This window comes from Populus nigra, chromosome 12 (genome assembly GCF_951802175.1).
Source record: "Populus nigra chromosome 12, ddPopNigr1.1, whole genome shotgun sequence".
NCBI lineage: Eukaryota > Viridiplantae > Streptophyta > Magnoliopsida > Malpighiales > Salicaceae > Populus > Populus nigra.
In genome coordinates, this window is record NC_084863.1 from 8,122,989 (window position 1) to 8,141,977 (window position 18,989).

Here is an 18,989-nt window from a genome sequence, read left to right on the forward strand (position 1 = left end):
GTTATTAATCTTAGGGAGAACATTCAATCAAATCAAACATAGACTGGGGACAGTTATGTTTTCTTGATTAATCAACTTATCTAGTTCTTAAGGCTGTCATTGAATTAAATTACTAGTGTGGACACTGTGGTTGTTGGATGGTTAGGGTTAGTTATACGGCGGATCCGTTAACTAACCAATGTTAAGAAGAGATAAATATTCAGAATATAAATTAATGTTTCGTTTCCATGATCAATTCTGATTTCTGTAGGTGGATGTGTGCTTGTGACTAAGGTTTGTTCTCTTGATAATTTTCTGATTTTATAAATTTCGTTTGATAGTTTTCTGTTTTCTTTTGCTTTAGCCTAGATAACGTCCAAACCCCCCCAAATTTCATATCATCTAGCATAAAAAATCTGACTTGAATCTTCCTCGTGGGATCGACCCCTTGCTTGCTCTATACTATCTTGTGTGTTGTGTTTGAAGCTAGGGTAATTAATTTATGTGACCGCGACATCGCAACAAGCACCTTGCATGCATATAATGCACTGTAACTGAATGGGAAAAAGGCAGAGAAGAACAATACGCATTGTGTGTGTAAATAGAGAAATTCGAGTGAATTTGCTCCCATCCTATCCAAGTCCAATTTCTATTTTTGTTTTCAGTCATTAAGACTAGTTTGAATTCCAAATACGTTGGTTCTTAAATTTTTTGTAATAGTGACAGTATTCACTTTGAATAAACTTCAGTGTTCTTAGTTTTGTTGAATCGTCACAATTTCACCCATAAATAAAGCTATGCAGCAAATTAGAAACGCTCGTGCTTGCCACATGAGGTGTGGACTAGGTTTTTATATTGATCTCTTTTAGTTTATTTGTTAACAATGAAAATATTATAGATCAAATTGAATAACAATAAAGTTTGATGACTAAATTGAAACATATATAAGTTTTAAGGGACTTGGGGAGGAAATTTGCCAATTAATAATATGTTATGTATGTATGTATGTATGTATGTATGTGTCAGAAAGTACTTTAATGGCGCACATTTTGTGAAGGAAGAGTAAAGAGAGAAAAAGATACGAGACTGTCTGTGGCAGTCTGCGTTCCTCCAAGAAGCAATCCACTATTTAGTGAGTCTCTCTCTCGAGATCTTTACGTCCTATATCTGGTTGTAATATTATGGGCTCAGTTTCTTCTTCTTTGAATGTTTGAATTTGGTTTGCGACTATAATTTTCTCCATCTCTAGCTCTACAGAAGCACATAGGGTTTCACTTTTTCTCCCCTCCTGTGTTATGTCGAATTTTGTTCACCCTTGTTTGTTGCAATTACTGCCACTCTTGTTCTTTGTACTGGTACTGTTGTTTTGTGCATCATGCCAATCTGCCTCTGTTGATCTTAACCCAGAAGACAAAGCCTCACTTTTACTGTTCCGGTCTTGGATTCAGGACCCAGTTCATGGCTTGTCAACCTGGTTTGGTTCTAACTGCACTAACTGGACAGGTCTGGTCTGCCAAAATCACACCGGCCAGGTCATTTCTATCAACTTGAGAAACGTGAATCTGTCTGGTTATATTCACCCCAATTTGTGCAATCTTTTGTTTCTTGAAACCCTGGTTTTGTCTGAAAATGGCTTTACGGGCCAAATCCCATTGTGCTTTGGTAGGTTGCAAAATCTCAAAACCCTTGATCTTAGTCACAATAGATTTGGTGGTGTTGTGCCTGACTCACTTATGAGGCTTAGACAATTGAAGGAACTTACTTTAAATGGGAACCATGATTTGGGAGGCGTTGTTCCTTGGTGGGTTGGTAATTTCTCGACCAATTTGGAAATACTTGACTTGGGTTTCAATTCTTTTCATGGGACAATACCTGAAAGCTTGTTTTACTGCAAGTCATTGAAATATTTGGATCTTGGAAATAATTACCTGTCGGGTGATCTTCATGACTTTTTTCAGCCTCTGGTTTTTCTCAATCTCAGTTCTAATTCGCTTTCAGGTACTTTGCCTTGTTTTTCTGCTTCCATTCGATCTCTCGGTGTTTTGAATTTAGCTAGGAATTCTATTGTGGGTGGTATTCCTACATGCATTGCTTCCCTAGAAGAATTGACGCATCTGAATTTATCATTTAATCACTTGAATTATGCAATATCTCCGAGACTTGTTTTCTCTGAGAAGCTTCTTGCATTGGATTTGAGTTTCAATGACCTATCTGGTCCACTTCCAGCCAAGATCGCAGAGACAACAGAGAAATCAGGCCTTGTTCTTCTTGATTTGTCCCACAATTGTTTCTCTGGTGGTATCCCTTTGAGGATCACCGAGCTGAAAAGTCTACAGGCATTGTTTCTTTCTCACAATCTTCTTACTGGGGAAATCCCTGCTAGGATTGGAAATTTGACGTATCTCCAAGTGATAGATCTTTCACGCAACTCATTGTCGGGTTCAATTCCTTTAAATATTGTTGGGTGTTTTCAGCTACTTGCTCTAGTTCTCAATAACAACAATCTCTCTGGTCAAATTCAACCAGAACTTGATGCGCTGGATAGCCTGAAAGTATTGGATATAAGCAATAATGGGATTTCTGGGGAGATTCCACTAACTTTGGCTGGCTGCAAATCACTTGAGATAGTAGATTTCAGCTCGAACAATCTCTCGGGAAATTTGAATGATGCAATAACCAAATGGTCAAACCTCAGGTATCTCTCCTTGGCTCGAAACAAATTCAGTGGAAGTTTACCCAGTTGGCTGTTCACATTTGAAGAGATCCAAATGATGGATTTTTCAGGCAATAAATTCTCTGGCTTCGTACCCGATGGCAACTTCAACATTAGCTTGGAGTTCAATAATGGAGATGTTAGACGATTGCCTGCAGAGCCATTTCTTGCAATTCGAAATGTTGAGATCAAAGTATCTGTGTTGGTTGTTGATAACAGTGAATTGAGCTTCAATTACCATCTATCTTCAACTGCTGGAATTGATCTATCTGATAATTTGCTACACGGGGAGATTCCACATGGCTTATTTGGACTACAAGGTTTGGAGTATTTGAACTTGTCATACAATTTTCTTGATGGTCAGGTTCCCAGTCTAGAGAAGATGGAACGTTTAAGGGCACTGGACTTGTCACATAACTCTTTATCGGGTCAAATACCAGGAAATATTTCCAGGCTTAAAGAACTCGTACTCTTAAACTTCTCATATAACAGTTTGTCTGGATTTGTTCCCCAGAAAGAGGGGTATGGAAGGTTTCCTGGAGCATTTGCTGGAAATCCAGATTTGTGTGTGGAGTCCCCTAGAGTAAAGTGCGACTCAGGTAGCCTGCCAACTGTGCCTGGGAAGTCATTTGAAGAAACTGAAGGTCCAATTTCTGTTTGGATCTTTTGCATAAGTGCCTTTGTTAGTTTTTATTTTTGTGTTGTCACTCTATTTTGTTCCACTCGAGCAAGAAGTTATCTTCTTCAGACAAAAGTTTAAAATCCTGTCAGCTTATGTTAGGGAAACCACTCGTGTATTCTTAGTTATCTATCATCTACCTGTTCACTGATATGAGATGTTACCTGCGTCAATGGTTGTTTTCCTACCTGTTTACTGAAGTTGATAATAAAGGTTGGTCAGGTCAGGTGAGTTACAAATGTGACATCTCATTGGAGAATCACAACTGGAAAATAACTGTAGCTTCACTCTTATTTACACTGTTCATTGGAACAATGTCATGGTGGTTTTCTCCTTCCATCCAGAAAACTTAACACTGGTTTAACAACTAAGGATATTAAAGTTTTTTAACAAGATTCCTTTGTTATTATTAAATTTATCGAGAGTAAATATATATATTTTTTTCATATTAACTGCATGGTAAAATAATAAAAATAGTAAAACAATTAAAATACCATATGACGCAAAAAAAATTAAACTTGGCTTTAAAGGGTATTTTTATACTTTTATAATGGTTTTTGTGTTATTATAATATTAATTAAGGAGTAATTTGGTATTTGCATTATTTTTTTAATTTCTAATTTTTGTTCTTAGTCTTTTTGTAGAAGTTTTATTTGTTTACAATTTCATCCATCAATTCCAATGTGACATATATTGTTTTTTTTTTTAAATTGGTTCGTATTCTTTTTATTTCTATTTTTTTCCTTAGTCTATTTGTAAAAGTTTATTAGTTTTCAATTTTATTCTGCAATCCAAATTTATGGTATTATGTTTTTCAATTTGGTCCTCATTATTTGATTTCTTTTTTTTTTCTTAGCCCATTTGAAAAAGTTATTATTCTTTTCAATTTACCATTCAATCAAAAATTTGTTTTTATTTTTTATGTCAATTTTGATCCTCATTCTTTTGATTTTTTTCTGGGTATTTTTGCTAAATTGATTTTTCTTTTCAAATTCACCTTTCAATCAAATATAAAATTTATTTTGTATTTCAATTTTGATCCTCATTCTTTTAATTACTATTTTTTGAATTCTTTTATATAATTGAAATTCATTTTCAATTTCATCTTTCATTATTTAATTGATTGAGAATTAGATTTCATGGTTTTTTCAAATAGGATGTTTCGAGTTTAATGACCCAGGTAAAGGATTTGAAAAGTTAACATGTTTTTTTTTAAAAAAAAAGAGCTTTATAATTTTCTTTATTTTTTATTGGGTAATTTGAATCTCATGATATAGGCCAAAAGTTTAGCAAGATATCTCGGGTTAGTTCAACCCCGATTACTAGGGTTACAAGTTTATTATACTAACTCGGGTTGACTACGATGGTTTTATTATGTTCTTTTTTTACTTCATTTTGTTCTTTTATATTTAAGGGGTTATAAATTGAATACATTGTTTGTTCCTTTTTAAAATATATATTTTTCCCTAAGTTGTGCTAATCACCTTTCTTTTTAAATTTGATTTATCTATTCTTTTTTTTTTTTGTCTAATTGAAATAAAATCAATTGATTCGACTCAGTCAAGTCTATAACCTGAATCATGTATTTTTTTTTTATATTTTAAAATACACTTGAGATAGATAAATATTATATTTTACATAAAAGAATAATCTAGCCCTACAGAAAAGCACAGGCACCAATGCTAGTAGTCACTATTGGATTGGTTTAACGCCTCAACTTTGTTCTTTAATTATATAGGGCTCCTAAATTAAAAATGTAAATGTAAAATATATTATAATTATAATTTTGTTTTTCGTCTTATTCACATTATTTTTATTAATTTCAATTACTAAGTTTGGATTGGATAGATATAACATCACACGAGTTATGAGCTAATAAAAAACATAATTCAAAACCGTGTACAAATTTAGGATTCAGTACTAGATGAATTAAAATGTGAATAAAGCATTTTAAATTAACTGTTTCTTATGTAATTATGACAAGAATAATACAACTAGAACACAACAAGCCTGAGAGAGTCCTGGCTATTTCATTGTGCAAAAAAATAATATTCACCTACCGCAAGTGTATTTAATAAAACTAAGAAAATTATGTGATTCGGTTGATAGACACGACTTGGTCAAATAAACTTGCTTTAATTAAATAAAACAAAAAAAGAAAAGAAATGATAGTAGATGGATTCATAGCCTATTAAATATAGAAAAACAAAACAGGGTAAAAACAATGACATAAAAAAATAAGTATTGGTTAACTTGAGTTAATATGATAAATTTGTAAACCTGATAATCAAAGTCAAGTCAACCCTGGATATCTCACCAAACCCGTGTTAATTTTTCAAACTCGTGACCTAAATCATTAAACCTAAAACAGTTGCTCTGAAAAAACCATGGAATTTAATTTTCAATCAATCAAATATTGAAAAAAAATCTCAATTATACAAAAGGATTAAAAAAATTAATTTTTACAAAAAAACCAAGAAAAAAATAGAAATCAAAACAATAAGGACCAAATTAAAAAACACAATACCATCAATTGAATTGAATGATGAAATTAAAAAGTAATAAAACTTTTATAAAAGGACCAAGGAAAAAACTAGAAATCAAAAGAATAAAGATCAAATTAAAGAATATAATATTTGGTAAATTAAGATTGAAGGATGAAATTAAAAACAAATAAAACTTCTACAAAATGAGCGAGATAAAAAATTAGAAATCAAAATAATAAGGACTAAAATTGAAAGAGAAACAACAAAGATGGCTAACTTGTAATTTTTATGGGAGGAGAGAAAAAAAAAGGGAAAACATAAAGGTTTATTGACAACAAACTAGACCACCATTGGAGACACATGCCACATCACACATGAAAAGGACACGGTGGCCCTTCCAACGACACAACATAATGATCTTTTTGAATGCCAGGAGGTGTTGCACATGTTGACCAGAGTGAGTGGGCACCTCCCATGTATCTTCAAATGTTGTACACGGACGTCAATCTTTTGGTTTTTTTTATTTAGCCAAGTAAAAAATTGCATCTAAGCTAACTTTATAATTACAAAAAAAAAAAACATTATGAAAAGCCCTTTGACCTTAGGTTTAAATTTTTTAATTAAAGGCATTTTGGTCATTTTACTATGCATTTTTTTTTAATATTTTATATATTTGGTCAAATACCAAATTGCACCTCAACTGACATTATAATAACACAAAAATTATTGTAAAAACACAAAAATTCCCCTTAACTCCATGCTTAAGTTTTTTGCTTCCAAGAGTATTTTGATCATTTCTCTATGTAATTAAAATGAGAAAAGATATATTTGTCTCTGGTCAATTTGGGAATGACAAATGAACTATATAAAAAGATTTCAATGCCCTTGAAAACCTATGTTAAGCTTTTTAGATGGATGGGCAACACAGTTATTATACTATTCTAGTGAATAATGCTAATAGGTCTAGAATTATAGTACTTTTTCAAGGCCAATTAAGTATTTTTTAATGTTTTAACTAGATTATAATAAATAAATAATACCTTTCCTTTCCTTAAGATAATGTGGAATAATAGAATTGTAGTAGATAAGCGGTCTGTGTTACGCCGCGGTCTGAGTCAAATTTTTCCTAACATAAAAAAGAATGCCCAAACAATGATAGCGTTTTTAAAGAAGCAACAAAAATATGAGACTCGGGTCATTGATTTGAATGGGTTCAATAAACTCAGTTAATTTAATAATATAATTATATATACAAAAAGCCAACGATAATAAAAAAACAAAAAAAAAGACAACGACTAATAAAAAAATGAATACTTACCAATATTATAAAAATACATCATTTAATTATTCTTAAAAGATAAATAATCTTATTTGATAACAAAACAAAAATTGAATGAGAACGGAATAATCTCTTAAAGAGGAAAATGAAAAAAATAAATCTAAAGCTTAGTTACTAGTAAATCCAACACTAAAGGATGAACTAAAGAAAATTTAATTTTAAAAAATGATAAAAAAAACTCGACTCGAGTCAACATCCCAAATGTATGGTCTAGTTGTGAGATCGGGATATCCTCGTTCAAAAGAAATTGAATAAAATAATGAAAGACAAAACTGAAGAAAAATCAATTTAAATTATAAAAAAAACTTGAGTTAACTTAGGTTAACTCAACTAACTTGTAACTTGAAATATGAGATCAGATAACTCTATAGAAATGAAAGAGAAGAAATCATAAAGCCCAAGCCCTAATAATCTAATATTGAAAGATGAAATTAAAAAAAAATCATTTAAAAAAAAACCTAAAGAAGAGCGAAGTTAAATCAAGTTTATCTTTGAAACTCGTAATCTAAGTCATGAGACTAAGATTACTCCATAGAAGACAAACACAAAAAGGTCATAAAGCAAAATTTTCAATCATCCAAATATTGAGGGATGAAATTGACAAAAAATCAATCAATGAAATAATAAAATAACAAAACAAATAGCAATAAAAAAATAAGAAACAAATTTGGTATAAAAATTAAATGAAGTAAAATAATGAGGGACAAAATAAAAAATAAAATAAATCAAGAAAATGATATAAAAAAACAATTAGTAATTAAAAGAATAAGTATCAAATTGGATAAAAAAAATCAAATAAAATTAGATATTGATGGATAAAATTGAAAAATAAAATCAAGTTCAAAAGGCATTAAAAATAAAACAAATAATAATAACAAAATTAAAGATTAAAATTGATTCAAATTCAAACTGACATGAAATATTTAAATTTTAAAAGTGGAAGTGTGAAGTCCGAAGCTATAAGAGAGTAAAGAGAAAAGAGATGAAAAATAATCCATCAAAACCACATTCTCAGCTAACACTCATCTCACCATCTAGAAGAGCTTAGTGTATCATTCTTAACACCACCATGGAAGCTAATATTTGACCACCAGGAGATATTACACCTGTTATCAAAAGGATTCATAAGTATTCGACATGTTGAAACATGTGTTGTATGTGCAAATTATTTTTTATTTACAAATAATATTTTATATTTACTAAGATATCAAATTATTTTATATTGAACTTGATTATAATTAAATAACCATGAGAAAAATACAAAAATCATCCTAGACATCAATGTATTTTTTATTTCTAAGAATATTTTAATCATTTTAAAAAATAAAAATTCTGAAAAACTCTTTAATAACAATTTAATTTTATTTCTTTTACTATTAATTTAGTTATTATACTATATTTAAAAATTAATTTATCCTCAACTATTTTAATAATAATCAATGAAGTCTGTGAAAATATGGTATTACTTTTTATAATTAATTCAATGATTTTTTCTAAAAGAAACAAAACAACCATTATATTATTTGGATCGAATTATATTGCAGTGACTTGGGTGAAAGACCGAGTGTTTTTATTTTATTTTTTAAAATTTTAATTTAATGAAAAGATATACAAATCATGAGAATATAATATTGAAAGAACAACTTTATTATTATTTTTATACGAAGATAAATGAAAGATTGAAATCACTTGTGAAATACCCACCGTTGAAAATAGAGAGTAGAGGAAATAAAGAGTCCAGATTAGATTCTCACGGAACTTCTCTCTCCTCTTTTCGTTTTCTTTTGCTCCTCCTTTGACAAGAGTTTTAATTCAATCTACTCTGCTGCTGCTGCTTATAATCGTCTTCTTCTTTCTCCAGAAAATAAAATATGAGCGTGACTGAGTTTGCTATGGTAATTATTAAATTAGATTTTCTTTCTTTCTCTTTCTCTAATTAATTAATGGATTGTTAATTGCAGGTAGAGGAATTGGCTTTTCTGGTGAAGGATAATCTTCGTTGCAAACATCTTGTCTTGTCAATGGAAGAAACCTTTCTTAATTTCCTTCAAGATGACAGGTAGTTGTAAATTTGTAATTGTAATATTATTTCGCTCTATATATTTATTTACACCAAATTGTTAATGAATTGCAGTTCCCACTCCGATGGTATCTTGGAGCTCCAACCAATGGATGCATACAGTCGTCTTCTTTTGCATCGCCTTGCTGATATATTTGGGTATTTTTATTTTTATAGTTGGGCGTGTTTATTTTAATTAACTAATTAAACCAGGGTTTATTTTATGTGTTAGGTTTTCTCATGTATCTATTGGCGAGGGAGCTGATCGTCACTTGATTTTAGAGCGGTGCCCGGAGACATCAATGTATGCATGTAAACCCACGTAATCTCTAATTGTTTTTGTTTCTTTTATGTACAACTACTATTACTACTACTGTGTAACATTTACGCTGTCCTGTCCAGTCAACATGTCTTACGGTATCAATCACTAGGTTTCTTCCCATATCATTCATTCATTTTGCTGCCTTGCCTCCTATGTTTTTTTTGTGGACAAATGTTCTTTGTTGGGTATCTATCTAAGATGTTGAAACATGTAAATGTTATTTGTTGGGTACACAACAACAACAACAACAACAAGAAGTTGGTTAGATCCCAGTTTCACTAAACAACTTTTCCAAGACTGCATTTGTGTTCCATGAAGCTATCCTTTTGAGTGAAGTTGGTGATGTGAGGTTTTGAGAAGTCAGCATTTCTCACAAAAAAATGCTATAATCAAATCCAAAGGGATGCATCTTATTTTTGATGCATGAGCACGACCCACTAGAAGCTGTGCCTTTTTTTTTTTTACAAAAAAGTTAGGTCTTACCTTGCTTACCTTTCTAGTATAGCTCAAATGTGTCCTTGTTGTCTCTTCAAGACTTGTATTGTAGGAGTAGGGATACAGCCAATCCAAAACTTAGTATTTATTATTTTTAATTTATACTCTACAAGATTTTAGAGCAAGTGTTGTCTTTTGAGTTTCTGAATTTTTGTCATTGTTGAGCACATAATGATAACTGGAAAGTTGGCATCATTTATTCGTTATAGGCCTCAACATAGTTCTACTTTACCCTTGTAAATCTCTTAGGAAGGTATTTCTCTTGTGATAATTGTTGTCAGTATTCAATTGTCAAACCTCTATGAGTTATGGATGTGCTACGATAATAAGCATCATTATACCCAACCCTTCTCTGTCACTAAAATGAAAAGTGAATCTTATTAATACGGATACAAATGAGCTTCATAGGAAAATCACTAAGGTAATGGTCTTCTTCTGGTGAATCTCCAATTGATGAAACCTACTTGAAGGGCAAATAAAATGTGGGCTAGAAACTGTGGAAGGGGCAAGTCTTATGAATCCATCTTAATAATAAATGGTTTTTCTCAAGCATAGACAATGGGTCTTTAAGGATGAAAAGGAGCAACATGTTGATTATCAGGAAATTCTAAGTAAGGAATGCAATTGATATGCAATTTGTGCCATTGATAATTTTATCTTTAAGGACAAATCTAGCATTGCAAATGCATTTGATTCCTTCAATAGAGAGGAGAGCATCATTTTATGTTATTCAAAATTAAAGATTTTTCCACCTACCCATGCTGAATTTAAAGTTGAGCTTTTTTCTAATCATGGAAAAATGACAAAGAAAGAAGGAAAACTTGGATTAATAGTCGGTACACTAAAATTTGTGATAGTTAGGGATTTTAGCTTGATTCCTATAAAAGAGTTTAATCACGTTCCTATTTAGTTTGTTTTCATATCAAGGAATTCCTATTCATAATCATTGACTTTTAAAGGTTTTTTGGTGTCTGATAGAGCACCTATTATTAAATTTCTAATAGCTCATCGACATCTATTTCCTAAAGTAGAGGACTTGGGCCGTTTGAGGAAGCATAACAAGAATGAAAGAGAAGCTCCCAGATTTTCAGACCTCTCAAAGATTTCTCAAGCATTTCTAGCCAATTTCTGATTTTCTTTGATAAATTTAAATCATAAAACACCCTGAACTTTATTACAAGCATGTTTTTCTCCAACTTTCACCTGTATCTTACTTTGTTAAACTCTAGATTCTCATATATTTTTTCTACTTGTTGCAGTATTTATATTATTCCTAGGATTGTGTTGAGCTCCTCTTAGTGATCCCTTTTGTCATTATGTTAATTGCATATATTACACCTTTGACTTGACTAGTAAATACTTTTGTATGCGGACATGTAGTGACCATTACTTTGTAGTTTAATTATTTATTAAATTTGGTATGACTTTTCCTATCCACTTTATTTGTCATGTTTGTCTCAAGGGTTTTTTTTTTTGAACATTCACCAAGTTGTCATATTGATATTGTTGTTTCGACACTTTGTAACCCTGAAATTTCATTGTAACAATGATTTTTTTCCTGCCTTTCTATAAGTAGGCGTTTCACTTCAGAACTTCAATGTATGGTTTAGCAACATAATGAATAATTTTTATTTTGCCGATAGAAAAATATCAAATGATCTTTCTTGTTTAATATGAACTCATTTCTCACTTGGGGTGCAGCGGTCAGATATTTTCTTCTTTTGATAGCCTATTTCTTTTACTGCAGACCCTCCATCCTTGTTAGTGACATCCTATTCCAATTTGATGAACCTCACACTTTGACAACATCACATCAATTACTGAGGAGGAAAGATGCTCCCCCAGGTTAAACTTTTTTTTGCCTTCCCTTTTAAAATATTTCACATGTGATGTTGCCCCATCTTCACAATGGAACACGCAATTGTTCAGTACTTTTGATGTGGTGATTGAAAGTAGCATATTTCTATTATAATTTACATTAACAGAAATATAAGGAATGGATGTACTAAAACAATTGATTCTAGCAACTATCATGATCACCACAATATGAAAAGATCTTAGCTCTGCTATGATACATTGTTCAAATAATTGATTTTTCATTTCTTTTCAGTGTCTTTTAGGCTGGAAAGAGTGTAGCAATTAAGCAATCTAACATGAATCTTGGGGAGGTAGCTCAACTTGTTCGTATATTTCAAACATACCTCCAATCTGTCTTTGCTTCCAATTTGTCCCTTGATATAAGGTCAACAGATTAATAGTGGCTTGAATCCATTACACGCTGAATATGCCTGTTTCTTAGACAAACAATTAGTATTAACAAAACACTAAAAGGCTTGGGGTGAAACACTATAGCCCATGCCACTTACACGCACAATTCACTGTAGATTGTCACAATGATTTTTTTTTGTTTTTTTCATTTTGGTCATTGAAGTTTTTTTCGACTTTGATTAAGTCCATTTATGATCAAATTGATAGCCAATTTAGGTAAAATTTCCTAAGAAAGGGCATGATTTAAAGTTAGAGGACCAAAGTGAAAAGGATGGAGAAAATGGATGGCAGTTTAAAAATTGAGGCTGAAAAGTTCTCTTTGGTCCTACTTTTTAAATGACAATCTTTTGGTCCTTAAGTATTTTAAAAACTCATTTTTGGTATACAACTTTATTTTTTTTATTTTTCAGTTCTTGGTTTGAGAGGAGAGACACAGGATTTTGGTGTTAGAGAGAGAAAGTTGTCGGTTGACACCATTCTGGCCACTAAAAATACTGATATGGTATTCACGAGTTCCATTCGATGAGAGAAATTTCACTTGACTGTTATTTCACCTTAAAGTGGCCCAAGAATATAGATCTAAACTCAAAAAGTTTTTAAGTTTCGGGTTATTTTTTTTTGGACTGATTTTTTGGTTGTTTAAAGGCTTAAAGGGGTTTATGTAAGTCTCTAGGATTTTTTAGGCATTTCAAAAAATGGTTCAATATTGAATTTTTAAGGTTAAAAAACCCCTGCCCTAATTTTTCAGTGTTGGAAACTGGTTGTGTTGGACAACAAAAATAAATAGGAAGGCATCTGTGTTGCCCTTGCTTCCAGGCCTAGGAATTGGTACCTTCGGCCTAAACTCTTGGGCTCCTTTTTAAAAGGCTTTCCTTCATTTTTTCCTTCATTTAAACAAAATCAAAGAATTTATTTTTTTAAAAAAATCATACACCAATAATATCTTTTTTAGATTATGCTAGGATAAATTTGTTTTTTATCATTTTAACCTTTTGTTTTTAAAATGTAACTTTTTTTTATAGATTTATCCCGATCTCATAATCAAGGTTGTCGATTTGACAAGTTAACTCGGGTTGACTTGAGGTTTTTTTTTTTTGTTTTCAATTTTGTACTTCGAACATGGATTGGTTAGGAATTGGCCTTTGTATTTTTTTATTTGTTTTTTTTCGGGGGTAATTCCGTTCTTATGGCTTTGACCATAAGTTTAACATGTTTTTATAGGTTTACTCGAGTCATTTTTTTTTAGTTTTTTTTTTTTAAATTTAATATTTTTTTCATTTTTATCCTTCAATATTTGATTGATTGAAATTGAGTTTTGTAGGTTTTTGGAGGATGAAGAGTTTTCTCTCTTATTCTTTCAATAATACTAATTACATCGACCATGGATTGGTGGGGAATTGGCCTTTTTATTTTTTTAATTTGTTTTCTTTGGGGGTAATTCCGTTTTTATGACCTGGATCATGAGTTTAACATGTTTTTATAAGTTTACTCGAGTCGTTTTTTTTAGTTTCTTTTTTAAAATTTAATATTTTTTTTTCATTTTTATCTTTCAATATTTGATTGATTGAAATTGAGTTTTTTAGGTTTTTGGAGGATGAAGAGTTTTCTCTCTTATTCTTTCAATAATACTGATTACAAGATATATAGTAGATGAGGTCACTAAACTAGGAAGGTCACGAAATCAAAAAATAAAAAATAAAAAAGAGCAAATCGCTAGGCTAGAAAATAGAAAACAAAAACACTTAAAAATCTGAAATAGTAATTCCAGATTTTATTTGCATTATCACTTCCTATTTTATTTCCTCAAGTTGGTGCATAGATATCTATTATGTCCAACTTGCTTACAAAGAGCTGAAAACTAGGTCTAAAAAGTTCTTTGGTGAAGATATCAGCTATTTATTGGGTAGTAGTAACAAAAAGCATGCAGGAAGCTCCAATATCAATCTTCTTTTTTATGAAATGTGTGTCAATCTCTACATGATTTGTATGATCATGCTGCATTGGATTTTGTCCAATACTTATTATTGCTTTGTTGTTACAATACAATTTCATTGGCATATTCACAGGAAGTCTTTTCAGCCATAACATTTCACAAACTCCATTAGTCATAGCTCTATATTCTGCCTCATTGCTTATTGCATCCACATTTTGTTTCTTACTTCGCCATGTAACCATATTTCCCTAGATATAAGTACAATATCCTGATGTGGGTCTTCTGTCAATGACTGAACCTGCCCAATCTGCATTAGTGTATGCCTCTTTGTTTGCTATGTAGTTTTCTGAAAGAGTAAACCCTTGCCTGATGTACTTTTCAAGTATTTGAGAATCTGATAAGTTGCCTCAAGATGTTTTGCGTATGGTGAGTGCATAAACTGACTTATTGAACTCATAACAAATGCAATATTGGGCAGTTTACTTATTGAACTCATAACAAATGCAATATTGGGCCGCGTATTGATAAGTAAATCAACTTTCCCATCAACTTTTGATACTATGTTGTATTCACCTGATAACCATCCTTATCATCTCCAAGTTTCTAATTGGAATCTATTGGAGTATCTGTTGGCCTACTACCACTCATCGTAGTCTCCTTATGAAGATCAAGGACATACTTCCGCTGTCCCCTTCTTTGACTGAGCAATTTCCATTCCAAGAAAATACCTCAAAGACCCTAAATCCTTAATCTCAAATGTTTATAAGAGGGAAGACTTCAACCGATTCATCTCAAGTGCATCATCTCGAGTAAGAATAATATTGTCTACATACACAATTAGTACTGCTCTCTTGCTATCCTATGAATGTCTTATAAACATTGTATGATCAGTTTAGTATACCTTTAACTTTTTAACAAAGTGAGTGAGTTTCCCAAACCAGGTTCTTGGTTACTATTTTAACCCATATAAGGACTTCTTCAATTTACACTTTTGAGAAACTTTTCACAAAATCCTGGAACTGCATCCATGTATACTTCTTCCTCTAGGTCTCCATTAAGGAATGCATTTTTCATATGCAACTGTTGCAGAAGCCAGTCACAATTAATTGCAAGTGACAAGAACTGTACTCTCACAAAGTTGAGCTTTGCTATTGGAACAAATGTCTTTATGTAATCAATGTCAAAGGTCTGTGTGAATCCCTTGACAACCAATCAAGCTTTATATCATTCTAGGTAGTCATCTGATTTATACTTAACTGTAAATAACCATTTGCACCCTATAATTGTCTTTCCTCCTGGTAGATCAACTAACCTCGACGTACCATTTTTTTCAAGAGCTTCTCCTCAAAAACCTCTTTCCATTTAAGAACTTTTAGAGTATCAGTACAAAATTAGGAATCTCCATACCAGACAATTGAGGTAAAGACACAAAAAACAGGTGAGAGATTTTCATAAGACACATAATTAAACAATGGATCCTCACACCCTTACGGATAGCAATGGAAAGATCAAAATCACTGGATTCAGGATTAGAACCAGACTTGGGTTTAGAACTAGAAGACTCGGAACTTGAAGTTGAAATAAACTAAATCTGAGGTATGAATTTAGTGAGGATATTACATGGACAGTTTATGGATTCTAGGCAGTGCAAAGGATTGGACGAATCTTTCTTTCGAGTTGTCCTCTGTCATGAGTAGATAACATCAAATGGTATTAATATTGTGGTTCTGGTTTCTATTTCTCCTGTTAGGATCATGACATGACGTTGTAGGAAGACCTGACTTTTAAGTATCTAAAGAACTTGGTTCACAATTTGTGTTTTTAGATTGAATGATCATAGTTGAAGAAAGATCATATCGTGAGTCGTCAATTTGAGAAAAAGACAGCCAACTCTTTGTTTTGATTCTTCTGGAAAATGATTATAATTCAAAAAAAGTAACATCCATTGTTACAATTTTTTTTATTTTTTTTTGGGTTCAAAACATTTATGTCCTTTTTGAGTAAGAGCATAACAATTTTAATTTTTTTTGCTCGGGGTTCAAGTTTTCCTTGATTATGACTATGAATATGCCATCTGTTATTTCACAATCTCAATATTTAATGTGTCAACTAATATGCATTAGATTTTAAGCTCCCTAACAACTTTATATTTTTTTACGGTTATAAAAAGATGATTTGACCTGCGACAAGGAGCAAGTTGTTGTCTATATTTGATGTTGCATCATACCTTCTGTTTTTTCCTTCTTTCTTGTTATTAAGATGTTAGGGAAAGCCACACTGGTATCTCCTTGTATCTCCCTTGAGGCTGAACTAATTTTCTTGCTCTATCCTTCATCTATTGTTAGATTCTGGTATACTTCTTTAAGAGCATTATGAGAGAATTGATGAAAAACACAGCTATGTGAGTACATATGCTTATTATATATACCACCAACATTATGAGAGAATTGATGAAAAACATTTTTCATTGTCTACCATTGGAAGCAGACATGGTCATTTGATTTTTGCCAGAATGAAATGATTTTCTTATTAAGGATTTATTTTTAATGAAAAAATAAACTTTGTGGAATGGAACACATAATCACTTAGAAGAGGTTTTATTTATTTATTAATCATTATGGTCTTTCTATTAACCATTTCCATTGATACTAAAATAAATATATTTTTGTCAAGAGTAATATTCCTTATCTTGCTACATATCATATCAGACGGTATCCTTTTTTCCTTGTTTTTGAAAGATCATCAAGAACTTAGTTTCTCTCCATTTAGTTGCCAAACTGCTCTATGAACTGTATCAGGAGTACTCTTTCATCCTTCTTTGGGTTTTCCCTTACTGTCTATTTGGTTATGTTTCAGTGTTGCCGGCAACATCACCTCCTCATAATGCATTTAGGGAGAGAGAAGTAGCTTATTTTGCTGCTCGGGACCGTATTTTTTCAAGGGATGTGGGAGAAATGAGAGAACCCATTAAGGAGAAGCCACAGAAGGTACTTGTGGTTGCCCATCGAATGATAGCTCATGCTTTGGGTCAAAACACAAGTCTGCGGAACCAAGGTGCTGCTGTTAGGGATGGCAAAGGACATAGAGTGAAAACCAAAGAACAGCATGTCCAAGAAAAGGGCAAAATCGAACCTAATTCTAGCTCAGAAGCTTTTCAAGGGATTGCTTTCCTGCCTGACAAAAATATCAATTCGTTCGGTAAAACAAAGAGCAATAATCATGGATCTTGTGCTTCATCACAAGGTCAGAGGAATTCGCACCAAGTGCTGGTGGAAAGAGGCGGCACTTGTAATATCAGCAAATCTCAGAATCTAACAGGTAGAAATAGTACCAAGGACTACTCAAAAGAGGAACACGTGGGAGCTGCAAAGAGGATGTTTGCTCATGCATTGGGACGGCACTTGGGCGATCAAACAACAAACAGTGACAGAAAGCGAGTTGATGACTGAGGGTCGAGCAGCCTTTAGATGGAAGGAATGGGGTTTTGTTTCTTCATGATTGATTCTATAAAAATCCAAGAGGAGCTCTAGTTTCCATGATGACCATTTCATTGTCAAGTGCAAGAGCCCAAGATGATGTTGTGAAAGAGCTGTAGAACATGAGGTGTTGGAATCAATGATAACTGTCTCTGGCATAAGAATTGATGAGGTGACCGATGTTTGATTCGGACTCGCAGAGCCAAATCAGCTGGTACTGCCTTACAGGAGGTGCATTTGTTGCTTCTCTCTTCTAAATCTGAACCATGCCTACTTATCATTTATTAGATCGAACATAAAGTATGTGATTGCAACTTTAGGAGCTCTAATTAATGTTTCACGAATTCCCGTTTCGCTATATGCACTGCAGACCTTCAGTGTCACTGGAACAGCCGCTCGACTAATTTTTTTTTTTTTTATTAATATATTATATCTACTTTTAGTAAGTTTTATGTTTGGTTGAACGGTCAGGACATCTTTACGCCGGTTTATGCATCAACCCACGCTAAGTATTCTTTTGTGCATAAATTGCACTAAATTATGGGTCTATCTCTCATTGACCAATGCATTAAAAGCAATAAATTCTTGACGGTTCCAAGGTTTTGAACTCGAGAAACAAGCCTTCATCACAGCCTATCCTTATGATGCTTGTATTAAGTTAAAATCCCTGTAATTAAGGATGTTTAGAATAGACTCCGAACATCCTTTTATTTACCATGATTGTTACAATAACTTGAAAAATTTATTAAATAAATTTGATGGATGGATGGTTACTTGAAGTCATGGAAGAAAAATACCTAACAGGTGTCCAAGTCACTGGGAAAAAGAAAAAAAGCCAGGTGGAATTAAAAGTTGCCACCGCAGCCTTTACTAAAAATGAACAATTGTCATCATCTTTCTATTCTATTACAGACTCTACAATCCCCAAATTCCCTAACACATGCTGTATTGAATATGAGTTGATCAGCCAGTTTTTTACATTGCTCTCACTGGCTATTCTCAAATTCATAAATCCATAGCCAACGCAATACGAAACAAGCAAATTCTGATTTCTGAACATATTGTTAAACTTCTTCTTCTTATTATTATTATTATTTTTACATGGATCTCTGTTTTTTTAGGATAATTGTGGATTGATCATGGAAACCATTCTTAAAAAATAATTAAAAGATTATATATATATATATATATATTAAAAAATAATAAGGATGAAATTAAAAAAGATTTATAATTAAAAAAG

General features: G+C 32.0%; 2 protein-coding genes across 3 annotated transcripts; both read left to right on the forward strand.

Moving 5' to 3' along the window:
* The first annotated feature begins 1,016 nt into the window (after positions 1-1,016).
* LOC133669949 (receptor-like protein CLAVATA2) lies at positions 1,017-3,610 on the forward strand. Its single transcript, XM_062090282.1, has one exon. It carries the CDS (start codon positions 1,275-1,277, stop codon positions 3,450-3,452), a length of 2,178 nt encoding a protein of 725 aa, XP_061946266.1. The 5' UTR covers positions 1,017-1,274; the 3' UTR covers positions 3,453-3,610.
* A 5,288-nt stretch (positions 3,611-8,898) lies between these two features.
* LOC133669969 (uncharacterized) lies at positions 8,899-18,195 on the forward strand. 2 transcript variants are annotated; one of them, XM_062090310.1, is made up of 6 exons: positions 8,899-9,091; positions 9,158-9,258; positions 9,331-9,414; positions 9,488-9,559; positions 11,820-11,917; positions 17,130-18,195. In XM_062090310.1, the coding sequence occupies exons 1-6, from the start codon at positions 9,068-9,070 to the stop codon at positions 17,720-17,722; spliced, it is 972 nt and encodes a 323-aa protein (XP_061946294.1). In that variant the 5' UTR covers positions 8,899-9,067; the 3' UTR covers positions 17,723-18,195. The 2 variants fall into 2 exon arrangements, with proteins under 2 accessions (XP_061946294.1, XP_061946296.1); XM_062090312.1 differs by having other exon boundaries at positions 8,900-9,091; positions 9,158-9,255.
* Positions 18,196-18,989: the final 794 nt, after the last annotated feature.

Coding starts and splice junctions, on each gene's coding strand:
- LOC133669949 (XM_062090282.1), top strand. CDS start 1,275: ATGTCGAATTTTGTTCACCCTTGTTTGTTGCAATTACTGCCACTCTTG.
- LOC133669969 (XM_062090310.1), top strand. CDS start 9,068: ATGAGCGTGACTGAGTTTGCTATG. Junction 9,259..9,330: donor TTCCTTCAAGATGACAGGTA/GTTGTAAATTTG, acceptor AATGAATTGCAG/TTCCCACTCCGATGGTATCT. Junction 9,415..9,487: donor CGCCTTGCTGATATATTTGG/GTATTTTTATTT, acceptor TTTATGTGTTAG/GTTTTCTCATGTATCTATTG.